Genomic DNA, 16,851 nt, shown 5'->3' with positions numbered 1-16,851 from the left:
GATCAAGGAAAGGAACCGTACCTGTGACCTGCCCCCCGCTTGTAAACAACCCCGCCGTCACACATTTGAACAAGGGGCTTTCCCATCTTTTATTTGGGTGAACTGTTAAAGATGCGTAGTGCGGTTGTCCCTTTCTGCTTGCCCTGGCTGTTTGGTGGGAAAAATGTGACATGCTCAAATTGTTCAACCCGACGTAAATTCAGGTTCAATGTCGTTTCCTCTGATCAGTGAACGGTGGACTCGCGGAGCAGAACGCAAAGGGAGAGGTGGTACGTGGTTGCCTGAATACATGTGCACACATCTCAGTATTAGCTCTGACATGTTTAAAGTACGTTCATTTACTTATTCGCTGATTTCTTTTTTCTTTTAATTTCGATTTCATATTAAATAATGGAGTTTATTGCGATGCGTCTGATTATATTATTCAACATGGGATTTCTGAGACACATATTCACAATGCTCTATGGAAACCCTGCATCTGTTGTGTTAATTCCCCCTGTTCAGCGTGATAAAGTTTGATGTCTGTCAAACCCTCCGTAGGAGATTCTGAACCACTGCTTCGACGACGTGGAGCGCTTCATGAGCCGCCTGCAGCAGGTCGCTGAGGCCCAGGGAGTCCTCAACCAGCGGAAGAAGAAGAGGAGCAGGAACAGCAAGAAGAAAAACCAGGAGGGTGAGACTATAGAGCACACATTAAGTACTCATACAGTTGATTACTTTCTCCGCCAAGAATGTTATAGGCACGTTCCAACCGTTCCGCGTCCAATTTTTTGACGTCGAGTGTCTACAAAAAGAAACACCCCACATGAGGTCTTCACATCCAAACCATCTTATGTTGAAGGATCAAAAAATAAATTCTAAAACCGTACATAAAATGTAATAAGAAATACATTTTGTTTGCACTGTTCTTTCTGCAGAGGACTTGGTTTCCATGAAAGCTTGCCCCCCGCCGGAGGAGGAGTTTGTGGACATCTTTCAGAAAATAAAATACTCCCTCAGTCTGCTGGTAAGCGCGGAACCCGCAACACGTCAGCTTTAAAATTGTTCGGCAAAACGGCAAAAAACAATTCAGAACGATTTGCATTATTTCACGACTGATCCAGGACCGCCTGAAGGCGTGCATCGTGGAGCCAGGCTCCCCCGAGCTGCTGCATCATGTTTTTATTCCTCTGGGTTTGGTGAGTCCATTGGTTAATTCCCTAATTTAGTCAGTCAGTCAGTCAGTCCGTGTGTGTGTGTGTGTGTGTGTGTGTGTGTGTGTGTATGTGTGTGTGTGTGTGTTTGATATCCATTTTGTCGCTCTCCCTCCACAGATGGTGAAGACCACCGGGGGACCAGCGTTGGGTGCCTCGGTGGTCAGTCCGGCGCTGACCAGGGGAGCAGTGTCGCTGCTCCTGCAGCATCTGAGCCCAGAGGAGAAGGCGCTGTGGACCTCACTGGGACCCAACTGGACCCTGCGCTGGTCTGTACAGCTGGTCTATAGCAGGGGTCTCACACTCAAATGAGGGTTTTTTGGGTTGTTTTTTTTTTTACACGCCCACATGACAGAAATGGCCTAATAATAAAAGCTGTTAATGAAAAAAAAAAAAGATGTTTCGTCAACAATAATCTTTGATAGATGTTCCCTTTAATTTAGAAAGAAATAGCAAATAATGCATGGATTAGAAAAGCATTGTGATTCTGACATTCGTTTGCGGACAGATTTCACAATATCTTATAGCGGGTTGCATTAAATTGTCTTGCAGGTCGCATGCGGACCCCAGGCCTCCAGTTTGAGGCCCCTTGTTTATAGAGAATACTGCACGTCTTACTATATGTCATATTACTCTCTATACTGTATTTCCTCCAGTTCCCAGCTCGGGGTCCTGGTCCCCCCCTACTCCCCCGTCTTTCTGGACGGGTGGCGGTCGGTGGCCGTGGACTGGCAGGGCAAGCCATTGGAAGACCCCATCGAGTCCCAACATAAACAGGATTCTCTCAGAGTAAGCAGGAGCAAACAGGAAGAGAACATATCCTTGTGAAGAGTAATGCCTACACTTGTGTAGGGTTGCAATTTCAACTACAAACGATATGACTCTGTGCAGGACCGTGTGTCATATGCCATGGAGGGGGCCTTCGGACAACCCAGTATTGAGATGTAAGTCTCTGGACGCTGAACCGGCTGATGCCCCTCAATGATAAATCGGGGTGTATACATGTGTTCTGATTAAATTGCTTGAGCACAATCCTGTATATTGAAAAAAAAAAAATCAAAATTCACCACCCAACGTCCCGTTGTAAATCCATTTCTGGTTGAGGATGAACTTAACCTGTCTTCATTTTCCAAACATTTTCCCACCTCTGTGATTTCTCGCGTGTGGATGCACGGAGAAATCACCGAGAAATGAAACATCCGTTGGGTAACGGATGTTTCTCATTTACATTATTCTTCAGTCTGTAAAACGCTTGGGTGCGTGTGTGTGTGTGTGTGTGTGTGTGTGTGTATGTGTGTGAGTACTGCTCGAACTTGACCTGTGTTGCCTGACGACCTCTGCCCCAAGAGACAGCAGCAAACTACCACCGGAGGGGGAGAGACATTTCTGCTGCAGTTACGACTTTGTGGCCAGAAACAGCAGTGAGCTGTCTGTGCTCCAAGGAGAAACTCTTGAGGTAGACATCCCACTGAAGCGTCACCGTGATCCACAGAATACGTTTATGAACGGGCAGGCAGCATCAGGCTGTGTTTGTAATCTTCCGCCTTTTTCAGGTGGTCGAGTCGTCGAAGCGCTGGTGGAAGTGTCGGAATCGCTTCGACCAGATAGGATTTGTCCCCTTCAACATCCTGGAGCCTCTCTCGGCTCTGAATAAGACCGGAGGACACAGCCCCCTGGTACGCGGGGGGATGAGTGTCGCGATAGCGTGGACGCAGCCAACCCGCCGGTTTGCCTCGTCGCTCCTCCCGGCCTCAGCTCATTCCCGCCTTTTTCTTCCCACAGAAGTCGCCCCTCTCCCCCGGGTCAAACAAGTACTTCTCGTTCGCCCCGGCAAGCCCTACCCGCGGCGGCCCCATCGCCACGAGCCCGACGGGGCGACCTCTGAGCATGCCTCCCATGCAGGAGGGAGATGCGGGAAAAGGTATTTGTGACCATGCATCGTCAAATACAGTTGGGAGCAAGTCATCTATGAGCCTCGGTGCTTGTTAGCTGATTGATTTTTACGGTTGAGATTTTACAAATGTCTCGGGGCGGTCAACGTGTAAAATTACGCTGCTTTAAGTAACCCCTTCAAGAAGAAGACGTATTGCATCTTCACCTAGACTTTCGACAGGGCCTTCTTTCACACGCGTGCCGTGTGTGCGTGTTTTTTTTACCCCGTACGCAGTTTTGATGATGAACGACGAGCTTCTCCAGCGGCTGGCCAAGGGTCGACCGGGCTCGGTCCGACCTCTGGTGATCCCCCGCGCGGCTGACACCGCCGCACCGCTGGACTACCACTCCCCACCCGCCCAGGTGGAGGCCTGGCTCCTGGGGAAGGGCTTCAGTCGGCAGTGAGTCCTCACCGCTGGAGCGGAGTCCTTTGAAAACGGGTTGAGGCGTCCTTTAACGAGACGCGAAACCCCCGAGGGAGCCGGGCGGGGCCTGGCACTGCTGTCCTGACATTCAGTCAGGACACCCCAACGCACCGGATGGTCTGTTTGACTTTTAGTTGTCCAGGTGGCACCTATTTACCAATCCACAGAAAATGGACAAGCTTTCTGGGGTACACGCATCCACTCGGGTTGTACCCACAAAGCCAATTTTAGGCTCCTCGTCATTCGTAATTTATGTTGACCAAGCGGTCAATCGATTAGTCGAATGATCCAAGCAGTTTTTTTTCCCCTTCTCGTCTGAGGTCTCAGGGCTGGGGTCGCCTACAAAATGCCCTGCCAATGCGCTGTCTCTCTTCTCTCTGGCTGTCAGGACCATCCAGAGTCTGGGCATTCTAACTGGGGCGCAGCTCTTCTCCCTGAATAAGGAAGAACTCCGCACCGTCTCGCCTGGCGAAGGTGCCAGAGTCTACAGCCAGGTCATGGTACAGAAGGCCCTGCTGGAGGTACCTACCTATCTATCTACCTACCTACCTACCTACCTACCTATCTATCTATCTATCTATCTATCTATCTATCTATCTATCTATCTACCTACCTACCTACCTACCTATCTATCTATCTATCTATCTATCTATCTATCTATCTATCTATCTATCTATCTATCTACCTACCTACCTACCTACCTACCTACCTATCTATCTATCTATCTATCTACCTATCTATCTATCTATCTATCTATCTATCTATCTATCTATCTATCTATCTATATATCTATCTACCTATCTCTCTATCTATCTGTCTATCTATCTATCTATCTGGGTTGTACAGAAAGAAAAAGACAGAAACGCGTCGACCTCGGACGGCTTCTGCCCCTCGGAGGTGAACCTGTTCTCCGAATGTGTGTACTGTATGGCTGTACTTGTGTGTGTTTTCATGCGCATAGCTCCATCTTTACGATGGGCTGCGGTTAACTAATGGAGGTGGTTTACAGCGGGGACACCAATGCCGCCATGTCCTGTAATATATGGAAAATCACAGCGAAATCACAGCTGTCGAGGGACACTTAAAGATCACGATTGGGCTGAAGCGGACCGTAAGGGTACACGATAGTGGCCGATAATTAAATATAAGGACCGGAGATTGTCGGCATGTCGTCCAGTACTTAACAGTACAGTACTTTGTTCTCCATTGTTTGAATGCTCAGTGCACCACAGTCATCGGTTTTCGCGGATTAATAGTAAGTCAAACCATAAGGCCCAGTCTCTCTAAGAACATAGGGAACGTCTGAATATTCCGTTATAAACAAAAACCTCTTGCTCAGAAGAGTAGAGGCTTGTAATCACACACATTGTGTATGTGCAGTGTTTTCGAATATCTGTAAAAAAAAAAACAAAAAAAAACGAAGAAAATAAACCCCACTGTGTCAAACTTTCTTTTGCAGGATGTTCACAAAACCACAGAGCTGGAAAAAGTGATGGCAAAGCAGAAGGAGAAGGTCGACTTGAAGTCAATGGGCAGTGTGGTGTGAGAGAGCTTTTAGAAACTCCAGACAAAGCTCGCAAAAACAACACCGTTGATTTTGAGAGCTGCATGCAACAACTTGTGTGACCCTGCATGAGTTATATTTTGAGTATTTACAAATCGGATAATACAGTGGTTGTATTTGACATTTGATTTGAGGCCATTTGGCGTTTGACTCTTTAAGGTAATTTTAACGAAGTATTGTTTTTTTCTAATAATATATCATTGATAAAAATAAAAATGTTTTAATTTCAAATCACTTGTTTACCTTATCTCTGTAATAGCCGTGTTTTTGACAGCTCTGACACAGTTGAAGTATTTACAGAGACGGTGGAGTGAAATTGAAGCGAGTGAAATGTGCCGAAAATATTGAAAATATTTTGGAAAAAAATAAACCTGTCGTTGAATGTCTGTATTTTCTTCAATCAAGAGGAAATGTCCAGGGTTCACCTGCAATTTGAATATGTTGAATCTTGGAAAGCATTTGTAGAAAACCGGTTTGGGGAAAAAAAAGTTTTTGTGTAAAAAATAGTGCCTGATATTAATGTTCAACTCTAGAGTACAGTCATCCATTGCCATATTTTCTAACACAACTGGAAAGAGTGCTTCAATTTTTAAATGAAGACACTTCATGCGCTTGTCAGTAAGTTTTTACTCAAGAAGATGAAATGAAACGACAATATTTGTACACAGTTTGTTTGAGGAATTGTTAAGCAAATAAATTATTTCACATTCATTTCTTCTGCATTTCGAAATTATCAGAGAAAACAACGTTGGACTGATTTGATCACGTCGCACAGAGGAACATGCAGTGTTGTCTTACAACCCTAAAGCCAAACAGAGCGCTGAAGAGTGTAGTCAAGAGCCCTGCAGCAACCAGAGCGCTGCAGCTTGTGGTCCAAGAACCCTACAGCCAATCAGAGTAGTCCAAGAACCCTAGAGCCAATCAGAGCACTGAAGCTTGTAGACCAAGGAAACTACAGCCAATCAGAGTGCAGCAGCTTGTAGTCCATGGGCCCTACAGCCAATCAGAGCACTGCAGCTTGTGGTTTATGAACCATACAGCCAATCAGAGCACTGCAGCTTGTAGTTTAAGGGAACTACAGCCAATCAGCGCGCTGCAACTTGTAGTGCATGAACTCTACAACCAATCAGAGCAGTCCAAGAACCCTAGAGCCAAACATAGCACTGAAGCGTGTAGACCAAGGAAACTACAGCCAATCAGAGTGCAGCAGCTTGTAGTCCATGGGCCCTACAGCCAATCAGAGCACTGCAGAGTGTAGTCCATAGAGACAATCAGAGAACTTCAGCTTGTAGACCAAGAACCCTACGTCGAATCAGAGCGCTGCAACTTGTGGCGCGTGATCCCTACAGCCAATCAGAGTAGTCCAAGAAGCCTACATCCAATCAGAGCGCAGCGACTTGTAGTCCATCAGCCCTACAACCAATCAGAGTATTCCAAGAACCCCACAGCTAATCAGAGCACCAAAACTTGTCGACCAAGGAAACTACATCCAATCAGAGTGCAGCAGCTTGAAGTGCATGGGCCCTACAGCCAATCAGAGCACTGCAGCCTGTGGTTTATGAACCATACAGCCAATCAGAGCACGGCAGCTTGTAGTTTAAGGGAACTACAGCCAATCAGAGCGCTGCAACTTGTAGTGCATGAACTCTACAGCCAATCAGAGCAGTCCAAGAACCCTACAGCCAATCCGAGTGCTGCCGGTTGTTGCGCATAAAGCCTACAGCTAATCAGAGAACTGCAGCTTGTGGTCCTTAAACCCTACAGCCAATCAAAATAGTCCAAGGAACCTACAGCCAATCAAAGCCATACAACTTGTAGACCAAGGAACCTACAGCCAATCAGAGCACTACAACTTGTAGACCAAGGAACCTACAGCCAATCAGAGCACTACAACTTGTAGACCAAGAACCCTACAGCCAATCACAGTGCTGCAGTGGCTAGTCCCCATCCTGTCAGTGACATGTCCAAATCCTTGTAACATACAGCTGCAGAGGTGTGCAGGATCAATATACGTAAAATAAAATCAATTTTTAAGAAACTCTTAAATGTTCACATTGACCTTATTGACTCCATTAGCTCCCAGCAGTTCAATCCACTCGTGACACCTTTTAACACTCAAGTTTGCAAACTATAGTTCTGAATGCCCAAATTAACTGTCTACCCATAAGCCGCACCTCGACAGGCAGGCGCTGAAATGTGTTCCTCTATTGTACTCGAACTTACGACCCAACGGGGGGCTTTGTAATTTCTCTACCATTAAGAATAATAACATAAGACACAAGCATTAGAACGTCTGTTACAGAATAAGGCTTTCATAATTAAGATAAATCCTTTTTGTAAACCCAATCTCACTGATATTCCACCCGTTTCGTGTGAGTGGCACCGGCATCGCCGACAAATGAAAGAAGAAGAGGTAGAGGAAGTGATGAACTGTGACACACTTTGTCCTCGTTGGCCCGGCGGGTTAAACACTGTTAGTTGCTCTGGAAATCGGCTCCTTTTTTCCAACGAGCCGACGCTCACCGCCCGGCGGCGCCTCAGTCCCAGTTGAGCAGCTCGCTCCCCTGGAACCACAGCTGGATCTCCCTCTGAGCCCCCTCCGACGAGTCGCTGGCGTGGACGACGTTCCTGGCACCGACACACACAGTCAAGAGATATTATACTTCAGCTCCTCCAGCGCCCGGACCCTCATGATATTCTGTTGTTTTTTTTGGTCTCGGCGTGAAAATTTGACCACTACCGCAGCCTCACCTAGCTCACTTTATTCACACGCCACTTTACTGTACATACTGTATCTGTATATATACAATAGCCTGTTCCTCTTATTTCTATTTCTGCATCCCTGTTCATTATATTACCTTTTTATTCTTATCATTTTCTATTTTTTATTCTATTCTACTGAATTACATTTTAGGAATCAGTTTGTTTAATTAGTTAGTTAATTAATTTGCTGTTGTGCCTTTGTACATATTGTGCACAATCTCCGGGCGCGTTGCAATCACATTTCACTACACATATGTATGCCCGTATATGTACAAGTATGTGATAAATAAACATCTGGAAATCTTGAATCTTGACACATTTTATAATTACCTGCATATTCAATTGAGACGAATATTTAAAGCAACGCAATCTACTCTGGCGTGCGTGTTGGGGTTAGTGAAGCAAATGGAAAAGCATTAACTATCTGACCTTATTATTATTGTTTTTTTGAAGGGGTATGTAAAAGTAAGTTATTATTATTATTATTATTATTATTATTATTATTATTATTATAACTATCGAATAAGTTTAGACATAAACATTAGACAGTCTTTTTTTTTTTTTTTTTTATCGCCGTGTCTTCGCTTCTTTTGGAGAATTATTTTGCGTTGATCTCGCCTCCTGCTTTTGTCCTTCCAGGTGTTGATGGACGTCGTTGTTTTCCGCTGCGCGAATACCTGCTGACGTGAGTGGAGAAGTCGCCTCTGATTGTTCCGGCTTTGGCCTCCACCGGGTTGGTCACTCCCACCATGCTGCGGGATGACTGCACCACGTTGTGCCCTTCCCACACCTGACGACGACAACACAACACAACCCTTTTCAGACTTCAACGGTCGCAGGCCCCGCTCGGAACGTTCCAGGTCACGTAATTCGAGGTTGAATTTTCCAAATTTCCTCATTTAAATTTCACCTTCATCGAAAAAAAAAAAAAAAAAGACATTGCATCATGCATGGATTGTACGCATTTGCATTGCATTCCCAGCTCGCTCCAGACACCGAAAATCGGATCAACGCGCGCGCCCTCACCATGGCAACCACGGGCGCAGACGTCATGTATTGCCGTAGACAGGGATAGAAGGGCTTCTGGGTCAGTTCGCAGTAATGTTGAGACAGCAGGTCTTCAGAGGCCTTCAGGGGTGAGCCAAAAACTGTGAGTTACATTTCATTGAACGGTCCACTGCTTAAAACACACAGCACCTTCAGTTTGGAAGCGCGCGTTTTGGATTCACAAAGCGGGATTCCATTTCACCGTTAAAGTACGGACGCAGGAAACCCTAACCCTGATTTCATAGAGCTGTACTTACCTTCACTTAACGGCAACACATCAGTATCAACTCTATAACAGTATGGTTTTTAAAAATGATATATCTTTGGCTCCCTGTTCGCTTGGGAATGGATTTTAAGATTTGACTGATCACTTTTAAAGCACGTCTGCGTCTGGCTCCAAGCTACATAACAGATGTGTTGACCCCATATGACTTCAGATCCTCAGACGGGCGGGGGGGCCCGTCTGGCTGTTCCAAAGTCTAGACTGTCGTGGGGCCCTCGGCTTTGAAACGAACTGCCTGAGAAGACTTGGCTGAATCAGGGGCTTCTTTTAAATAACTCCTCAAAAGTGTTTTATAGATCTGCTTTTATGCGATGTCGCCGCCTTTCTATATCTATTTTATAAAAAAGATATATATTTTTTTTTTACTTATTTATTTGTTTCCTTTTTATTTATATTACTTATGATCATATGGTTTTTATTAATGTATTAATTCTATTGTCTCTTTATCCGCTTTTTCAATTCAATTAATTAATTGAATTCCTGTTTAATGATGTCCCTTTGTCTTTTAAATGTATGATCTGAGCGCTCTGCTTTTATTTCATCTGTCAAAGCACTTTTTAAACTGTGTTTTTCAAGGTGCTATATAGTTAAGCTATAATAATAATAATAATAATAATAATAATACATAATATCATATTATTATTATTATTATTATTATTATTAATAATAATAATAATAATAATAATATATATTATAATATTATTATTATTATTATTATTATTATTAATAATAATAATAATAATAATAATAATAATAATAATAATAATATATGTGACATGCTTGTTATGGAGTCACTGTATTCTCTAGTGTTGATATATTCAAGAACAGCAATAAATCAAAGAACAGCAATTTTATGCCAAAAATGTTGACACACCCAGATGTTTTTAACTCCTGAGACAGTTCCGTACCTGTAACATTTTCATGCCCACCAGTTTGAAGCCCCGCTGCTCAAAACGCTGAATTATTTGTCCCACCAGTCGGCGTTGGACTCCATCGGGCTTCACTGCGATCAGAGTCCGTTCTGCAGCGTTGTCTGGTGGGAGGGACAGTAGAGTCCGATCAGAACGGTCTATGAAGCTTACAATATTATACAGATATATCACGCAGCCCTAATCATCTCTCACACACACACACACACACACACACACACACACACACACACACACACACACACACACACACACACACACACACACACACACACACACACACACACACACACACACACACACACACAAAGATTTAGGAACCGAAGAGGGACATCATAATTACAAAGGAGAAGAAAGAACTAAATAAAGTTAATTCATGGGATGTGCATGCTGGAAAAGCAACAAGAACAAGAACAATAATAATAATAATAATAATTCTAATAATAATAATAATAATTATAATAATAATAATAATAATTATTATTATTATTATAATTATATATTTTTTTAAATAATAAGAATAATAATTATAATAATAATAACAACAACAACAACAACAACAGCAACAACAACAACAATAATAATAATAATAATAATAATAATAATAATAATAATAATTATTATTATTATTATTATTATTATTATAATTATGATAATAATTATAATAATAAATATAGCTGCAGGCATCAATACACAGGGTCCAGTCTTGTCATGGTCGGTACGTAGTACAGCTTTCCGAGGTGCCGTAAAAAACATTGCGTTGCACTTCCGGAACTAGATGTTGCCCAAACGCACTTAAATAAACAAATAAACAAACAAACACTGATCAAACACTGGTGATCAAACACTAGACTGCAATGCTATCATGTATGTCATGTGACATAAAAACTTTATAAAAAGATACCGATTTTTATCAAATTGCTCCACAAAAACGGACTGATCTGGATCAAACTTGGAGGACGGCATGCCGGAGCTGCCCCGACGACACGTTATTTTCATTTTGCCTGAGTTGCGGTGGATCCACGACGTCCACAGATTACTGATGTCAGTTTTTCCATTTACAAAAACGATAACAGTAATTGATTCATGACAGCCTTTCAAAAAAGGGCCACTTAACTAAATAAATTGTTACTACTACTTACACTACTATTACGACTACTACTAATAATAATAATAATACTAATAACAATAACAACAACAACAATAATAATAATAATCACAATCATAATAATAACAATAAGTAAATCATATCAAAATGTAGTGTTTTGATACCGGCTCCCCCTCCGGCCGCGGAGGGGGAGCCGGCGTCCCCTCGTGATGGGAATTATGTCCCTTTCCAGTGAGTCGCATCATTTGGGTCCGCTCGGCAATAAGAGGCGGCTCTTTCTGCGCCACGTCTGGCTTTCATACCTCAGCCACGTTCAGCAATGTTTTGACCTGTGATTGGTACGTGTGCACATGTATCACTTAAAACGATTCAATGTAATTACACGAAACCATTATTATTCCTGAATACCGCCATTTAACATTATCTTTGGTGTAAGAACTTGAAGTAATGGAAAACATTTGTAAATTTTTCGTCCTTTTCCTAGTTCTAGAACAATAACACACTTCTTATGAAATGGTTACAGTTAGTAATAGTTAATAAATAATTACACAACTCTATACAGACACATATATTTCAGATAAAGTTGTATGGTGCCATATGAAACAAGAAATGTTTCTGCTCTGTTCAAAACGTATTTTGTTATTCGTCATTTCTTTTTCCGGTCAACGTACAAAAGTGTCACGACGCTGGGCTCTGAATGGTATCACCAAAGTTAGACATTAGGGGTCGATTTAACAAAAACGTTGAAGGATCATCCTTTTATTCTGTCTTGTATTCATTTACTAAAAGAAAAACAAAAATAAATGGGCCCTCCGACGCGAGCCCACTTTAAGGAGCCCACTCCCAGAGCCCACTCTTGGAGCCCACTCCTACAGCCCACTTCTACGGCCCACTCCTACAGCCCACTCCTACAGCCCACTCCTACAGCCCACTCCTACAGCCCACTCCTGGAGCCGACTCCTAAAGCCGACTCCTACAGCCCACTCCTACAGCCCAGTCCTACAGCCCACTCCTACAGCCCACTCCTACAGCCCACTCCTACAGCCCACTCCTAAAGCCCACTCCTGCAGCCCCCTCCTACAGCCCACTCCTACAGCCCACTCCTACAGCCCAACCCTACAGCCCACTCCTACAGCCCACTCCTAAAGCCCCCTACTACAGCCCAGTCCTACAGCCCACTCCTACATCCCACTCCTACATCCCACTCCTGCAGCCCACTCCTGCAGCCCACTCCTGCAGCCCACTCCTGCAGCCCACTCCTACATCCCACTCCTGCAGCCCACTCCTACATCCCACTCCTGCAGCCCACTCCTGCAGCCCCCTCCTACAGCCCAGTCCTACAGCCCACTCCTACATCCCACTCCTGCAGCCCACTCCTGCAGCCCACTCCTGCAGCCCACTCCTGGAGCCCACTCCTACAGCCCACTCCTACAGCCCACTCCTGCAGCCCACTCCTGCAGCCCACTCCTACAGCCCACTCCTGGAGCCCACTCCTGCAGCCCACTCCTGCAGCCCACTCCTGCAGCCCACTCCTGCAGCCCCCTCCTACAGCCCAGTCCTACAGCCCACTCCTACAGCCCACTCCTGGAGCCCACTCCTGCAGCCCACTCCTACAGCCCACTCCTGGAGCCCACTCCTGCAGCCCACTCCTGCAGCCCACTCCTACAGCCCACTCCTGCAGCCCACTCCTGCAGCCCACTCCTGCAGCCCCCTCCTACAGCCCAGTCCTACAGCCCACTCCTACATCCCACTCCTGCAGCCCACTCCTGCAGCCCACTCCTGGAGCCCACTCCTACAGCCCACTCCTACAGCCCACTCCTACAGCCCACTCCTGCAGCCCACTCCTACAGCCCACTCCTAAAGCCCACTCCTACAGCCCAGTCCTACAGCCCACTCCTGCAGCCCACTCCTAAAGCCCACTCCTGCAGCCCCCTCCTACAGCCCAGTCCTACAGCCCAATCCTACAGCCCAGTCCTACAGCCCACTCCTGCAGCCCACTCCTGCAGCCCACTCCTACAGCCCACTCCTACAGCCCACTCCTACAGCCCACTCCTGCAGCCCACTCCTACAGCCCACTCCTACAGCCCACTCCTACAGCCCACTCCTGGAGCCCACTCCTACAGCCCACTCCTGGAGCCCACTCGTTCAAGACCGACACGTCACTCGTCCGGTGCGGAGCTAATGAACAACTGCACCGCGCGAGTTACCAGCAGCACGTGACCCACGAGAACGAAATGTCAAGGATCCGCTGCAGCCGCGAGGCTGCTGCACTACAGTACTACACTACTACTACTACTACTACTACTACTACTACTACTACTACTACTACTACTTCTACTACTACTACTACTTCTACTACTACTACTACTACTACTACTACTACACCAATACTACTACTACAGTACTACTACTACAGTACTACTACTATTACTACTACTACTACTACAGTACTATAACTACTACTACTACTGTACTACTACTGTACTACTACTACTACTACTAAACCTCTTGAATCTTGAATCCTACTGTACTACTACTACAGTACTATAAATACTACTACTACTACTAAACCTCTTGAATCTTGAATCCTACTGTACTACTACTACAGTACTATAACTACTACTACTACTACTACTGTACTACTTCAACTACTAATAACCTCTTGAATCTTGAATCCTACTGTACTGCTACTACAGTCTATAAATACTACTACTAAACCTCTTGAATCCTACTGTACTACTACTACAGTACTATAACTACTACTACTACTACTACTGTACTACTTCAACTACTAATAACCTCTTGAATCTTGAATCCTACTGTACTACTACTACTAATAATAACCTCTTGAATCCTACTGTATTACTACTACTTTTCCGACAGTGAAGCTTAGTTTTCCCTTGAAAGGCGCTTATGACATCAAAGTTATTTTTGTTGTAATTTATCGTTATTATTATTATTATTATTATTATTATTGTTATTGTTATTGTAATTAATAATATTATTATAAGAAGTAGTCGTTTTTCCCCAGCACGCACATACCATGGACATTATTTAGTTCTTATAGTAATTAGTAACATTTTGTATTTATTCAATTATATTGATATTGGGATGAAAAGTACGAGTAGAAGTACAGAACACAACCCAACAACAGCCCGTGTGACAGTCTCCGTTTCCCGTATAAATACTTGCTGTATTCGGGGGACAGGGCAGGTCCAACAGCCCCGGGGGAACTAACTCACTGGTCGCGGTCCTGTGGCCGAGCAGCCCCGGAGCGGCCTGGAGGAGCAGGCGGCTCCTCAACACGCTTCCCCGCAGCACGATCATGTTCCCCCGGCGCTTCCAGTGCCTCTGACCGACCGTATCCGCCGCGCGTTCCGTGACACCGCGGCTCAAATCACGAGTGGGTGAAGGGCCAAGCGGGGGAGCGCCGCACAGGGACCCGGCCCCGTTTTAAAAGGTCCGACCAGCGTCGGTGACGCCGAGCGTTGGGAAACACCTTGTTTGTTTTTTTCCCTGACGCGGGGCAAAGCGGAGCACGGGCACCGGGGGCAACGCTCCGGTCACCGCCGCCACCGCCACCATAAACAGCCTGGGGAAACGCACGGGGTCTCCGTTAAAGGGCACCTGTTGTGCACCTTTTCAACCTGGTTAATATAGGTCTTTGAGGCCCCCAAAATATCTTTATCAAGGTTTTTTTTTTTGGTTGTTTTTTTTGTTTTTTTTTTTAAATACAGCTCAGATTATGCATTCTAGCCATTGTGACATGCCTCTAATGCATGCTGTTCCAGGACTTAAGTTTTGGGTTTTTTTCTCGTGCGGGAGGAGCCTCCCTCCCTAGGCCATGAGGTCTGTGAGCCAATGGGTTTCTTCGCGTGAAGTCCACAAACTTTCAATGATTCCGCCTCATCAGTCGCCGTCATTTCTCACAATCGCCAAAATTTGAGGCGGGAAAGTAAGCAATCGAAGTCGCTGTGCCTTCGCTCTTATGAGAGCTACAGGGCCTCGTTTGAAAGTTTTTTGCCGACGCCGCCCGCAGGGATTTTTAATTTGACGTAAACATCGGATTTGAAAAAAAGAAGATAAAAATGACATCTAGAATATAAACACTACTTTTATTGCTTTTGTTTGGAGAAACGCACAGCGGATCGGACAGTCTATCTACTGCACACATTTTTTCTTTTTTTTTTGAAACACAGCAGAATTATTTATATAAATACTTACATTTCCGTCGTCTGCAGTTTCTTTGCGCACAGTTGGTGTTGATTCCTCTTTCTTTTGAAAGATTTGTGCTGGTAGCACAGCTATAGACGCACGTGGCGGTCGCCATGCTGCGCTCTAGCCGCGGGGTATAGTTACTCAGATGGTCGGGTGGCGGTTCCAATACTACTGTGGCCCAACCTGACGCAGGGTTGGGCTGCCAATGTGAGCGGGTTGTTTCAGGACACCTTTTCTGAAACGGACGGCTCACAACAAACTGACTGACTTGTTTCACTTCGGTTTGTGCGTTTGTAGGCCCATCAGAGGCCCAAATGTATGTGCACAAGCACTGGGAAAAAGTGAGTTTTTCGTTAAAGCTCCCCTTTAGACTACGGGCTGAAGAGGACTCCTTCTATATCGACAAAGAAGGAATGTATAGTGTGCCCCTTTTGGGTGCAAACCGAAAACTCTCCCTGCTTTACAGGGGGAGGGTTGTGACATCACAAAGACACCATATGAAGATGTCTCTGGCTACCCAATATTGAGCAGTGACGCAAGGGAACAACAGACTAAAATTGACTCAGTAAAAAAAAAAGGTTTGTCCAAGTTTGTCCGCTTGATTCGGTTTTAATTCTATCACAATGAAGTTTTTAAGTGTAAGAATGCAAACTGTGGATCCCCAAAACCTTTGACCCTACGGCTATTCCAAAATGACTTGTGTTGGCAGAGAAACGCAAAGTGTGACGTTCCCCACGTTTGTTTCGTGCTCACTAACTATTTTCAGTTTAAGTTAGACTCTCTAGCTCGCCCTCTCACCGAATCGACTTGTTGGGCAAATTGGAGAAAATGCGATCTCGCCTCTTTTCATTGGCAAATTAAGATCCAGACTCAAACGCCTACTGCGACAACCGCACGTCTACTGCTATGACACTGGCCATCACCAATTTGCAGATGTGCAGTGCAACTACTCTCTGCCTTTCTTTCCAAACTCTTATGAACACAAAACATCTATCACCTGACACTCCTTGGGGGCTTCTCCGCAAATTATCGAGTAGATTTGCCCAAAACCAAATTGCCCCAATGTACCACCGGTTAGACGGAGCTGCCCCCTGCAGCACCGTCAGCATCTCCATCTGGAGGGAGGGGAGGCAGAACAACCAGCCTGGCAACAGCTCAGGTGGAAAACCTTCCTTTCATATTCAGATCAGCTGACCCGAGGTGACCACCAGGACTGGGGTCTTCACAACCTGACCACCGGGCAGCTGGGGGTCAACCACCATGACTACGGCACCTTCACTGATGCTGGCAGGAGACGCCACATTCATTCAAAGAACAATGAAGAACCTTTTGGCGGACAAATTTATATTACAAAAATATCTACACACAAACACACACCTACGTGTATAT

General features: G+C 45.0%; 2 protein-coding genes across 3 annotated transcripts in view; one reads left to right on the top strand and one right to left on the bottom strand.

Moving 5' to 3' along the window:
• The window catches only part of eps8l1a (EPS8 signaling adaptor L1a), a 6,717-nt gene extending 1,474 nt beyond the window's left edge, over positions 1 to 5,243 (top strand). The window contains exons 3-15 of the mRNA XM_080009836.1: positions 229 to 269; positions 541 to 673; positions 918 to 1,006; positions 1,104 to 1,178; positions 1,314 to 1,462; positions 1,850 to 1,982; positions 2,085 to 2,137; positions 2,541 to 2,649; positions 2,747 to 2,869; positions 2,976 to 3,114; positions 3,361 to 3,526; positions 3,939 to 4,071; positions 5,010 to 5,243. Coding sequence (XP_079865962.1) covers positions 229 to 269; positions 541 to 673; positions 918 to 1,006; positions 1,104 to 1,178; positions 1,314 to 1,462; positions 1,850 to 1,982; positions 2,085 to 2,137; positions 2,541 to 2,649; positions 2,747 to 2,869; positions 2,976 to 3,114; positions 3,361 to 3,526; positions 3,939 to 4,071; positions 5,010 to 5,096 — 1,430 coding nt within the window. The 3' untranslated portion in view covers positions 5,097 to 5,243. The remainder of the gene's footprint in view (positions 1 to 228; positions 270 to 540; positions 674 to 917; positions 1,007 to 1,103; positions 1,179 to 1,313; positions 1,463 to 1,849; positions 1,983 to 2,084; positions 2,138 to 2,540; positions 2,650 to 2,746; positions 2,870 to 2,975; positions 3,115 to 3,360; positions 3,527 to 3,938; positions 4,072 to 5,009) is intronic.
• A 483-nt stretch (positions 5,244 to 5,726) lies between these two features.
• nme4 (NME/NM23 nucleoside diphosphate kinase 4) lies at positions 5,727 to 14,806 on the bottom strand. Of its 2 annotated transcripts, XM_080008886.1 has the most exons (5): positions 14,487 to 14,806; positions 10,116 to 10,240; positions 8,904 to 9,005; positions 8,555 to 8,667; positions 5,727 to 7,742 (listed from the first exon to the last, which is right to left on the bottom strand). In XM_080008886.1, exons 1-5 carry the CDS (start codon positions 14,569 to 14,571, stop codon positions 7,652 to 7,654), a joined length of 516 nt encoding a protein of 171 aa, XP_079865012.1. In that variant the 5' UTR covers positions 14,572 to 14,806; the 3' UTR covers positions 5,727 to 7,651. The 2 variants fall into 2 exon arrangements, with proteins under 2 accessions (XP_079865012.1, XP_079865013.1); XM_080008887.1 differs by lacking the exon at positions 8,904 to 9,005.
• Positions 14,807 to 16,851: the final 2,045 nt, after the last annotated feature.

The sequence above is a fragment of the Zeus faber genome (genome assembly GCF_960531495.2).
Source record: "Zeus faber genome assembly, chromosome: 11".
NCBI lineage: Eukaryota > Metazoa > Chordata > Actinopteri > Zeiformes > Zeidae > Zeus > Zeus faber.
This window is presented reverse-complemented; position numbering and strand designations above follow the sequence as displayed.

What these genes read in the sequence shown, in the direction of transcription:
- nme4 (XM_080008886.1), bottom strand. Translation starts at nt 14,571, where the DNA reads ATGATCGTGCTGCGGGGAAGCGTGTTGAGGAGCCGCCTGCTCCTCCAG. An exon ending in TGGGCATGAAAATGTTACAG is followed by an intron (nt 9,006 to 10,115) that starts GTACGGAACTGT and finishes TCACCCCTGAAG; the next exon opens with GCCTCTGAAGACCTGCTGTC. An exon ending in TTCTCCACTCACGTCAGCAG is followed by an intron (nt 7,743 to 8,554) that starts GTATTCGCGCAG and finishes TGTCGGTGCCAG; the next exon opens with GAACGTCGTCCACGCCAGCG.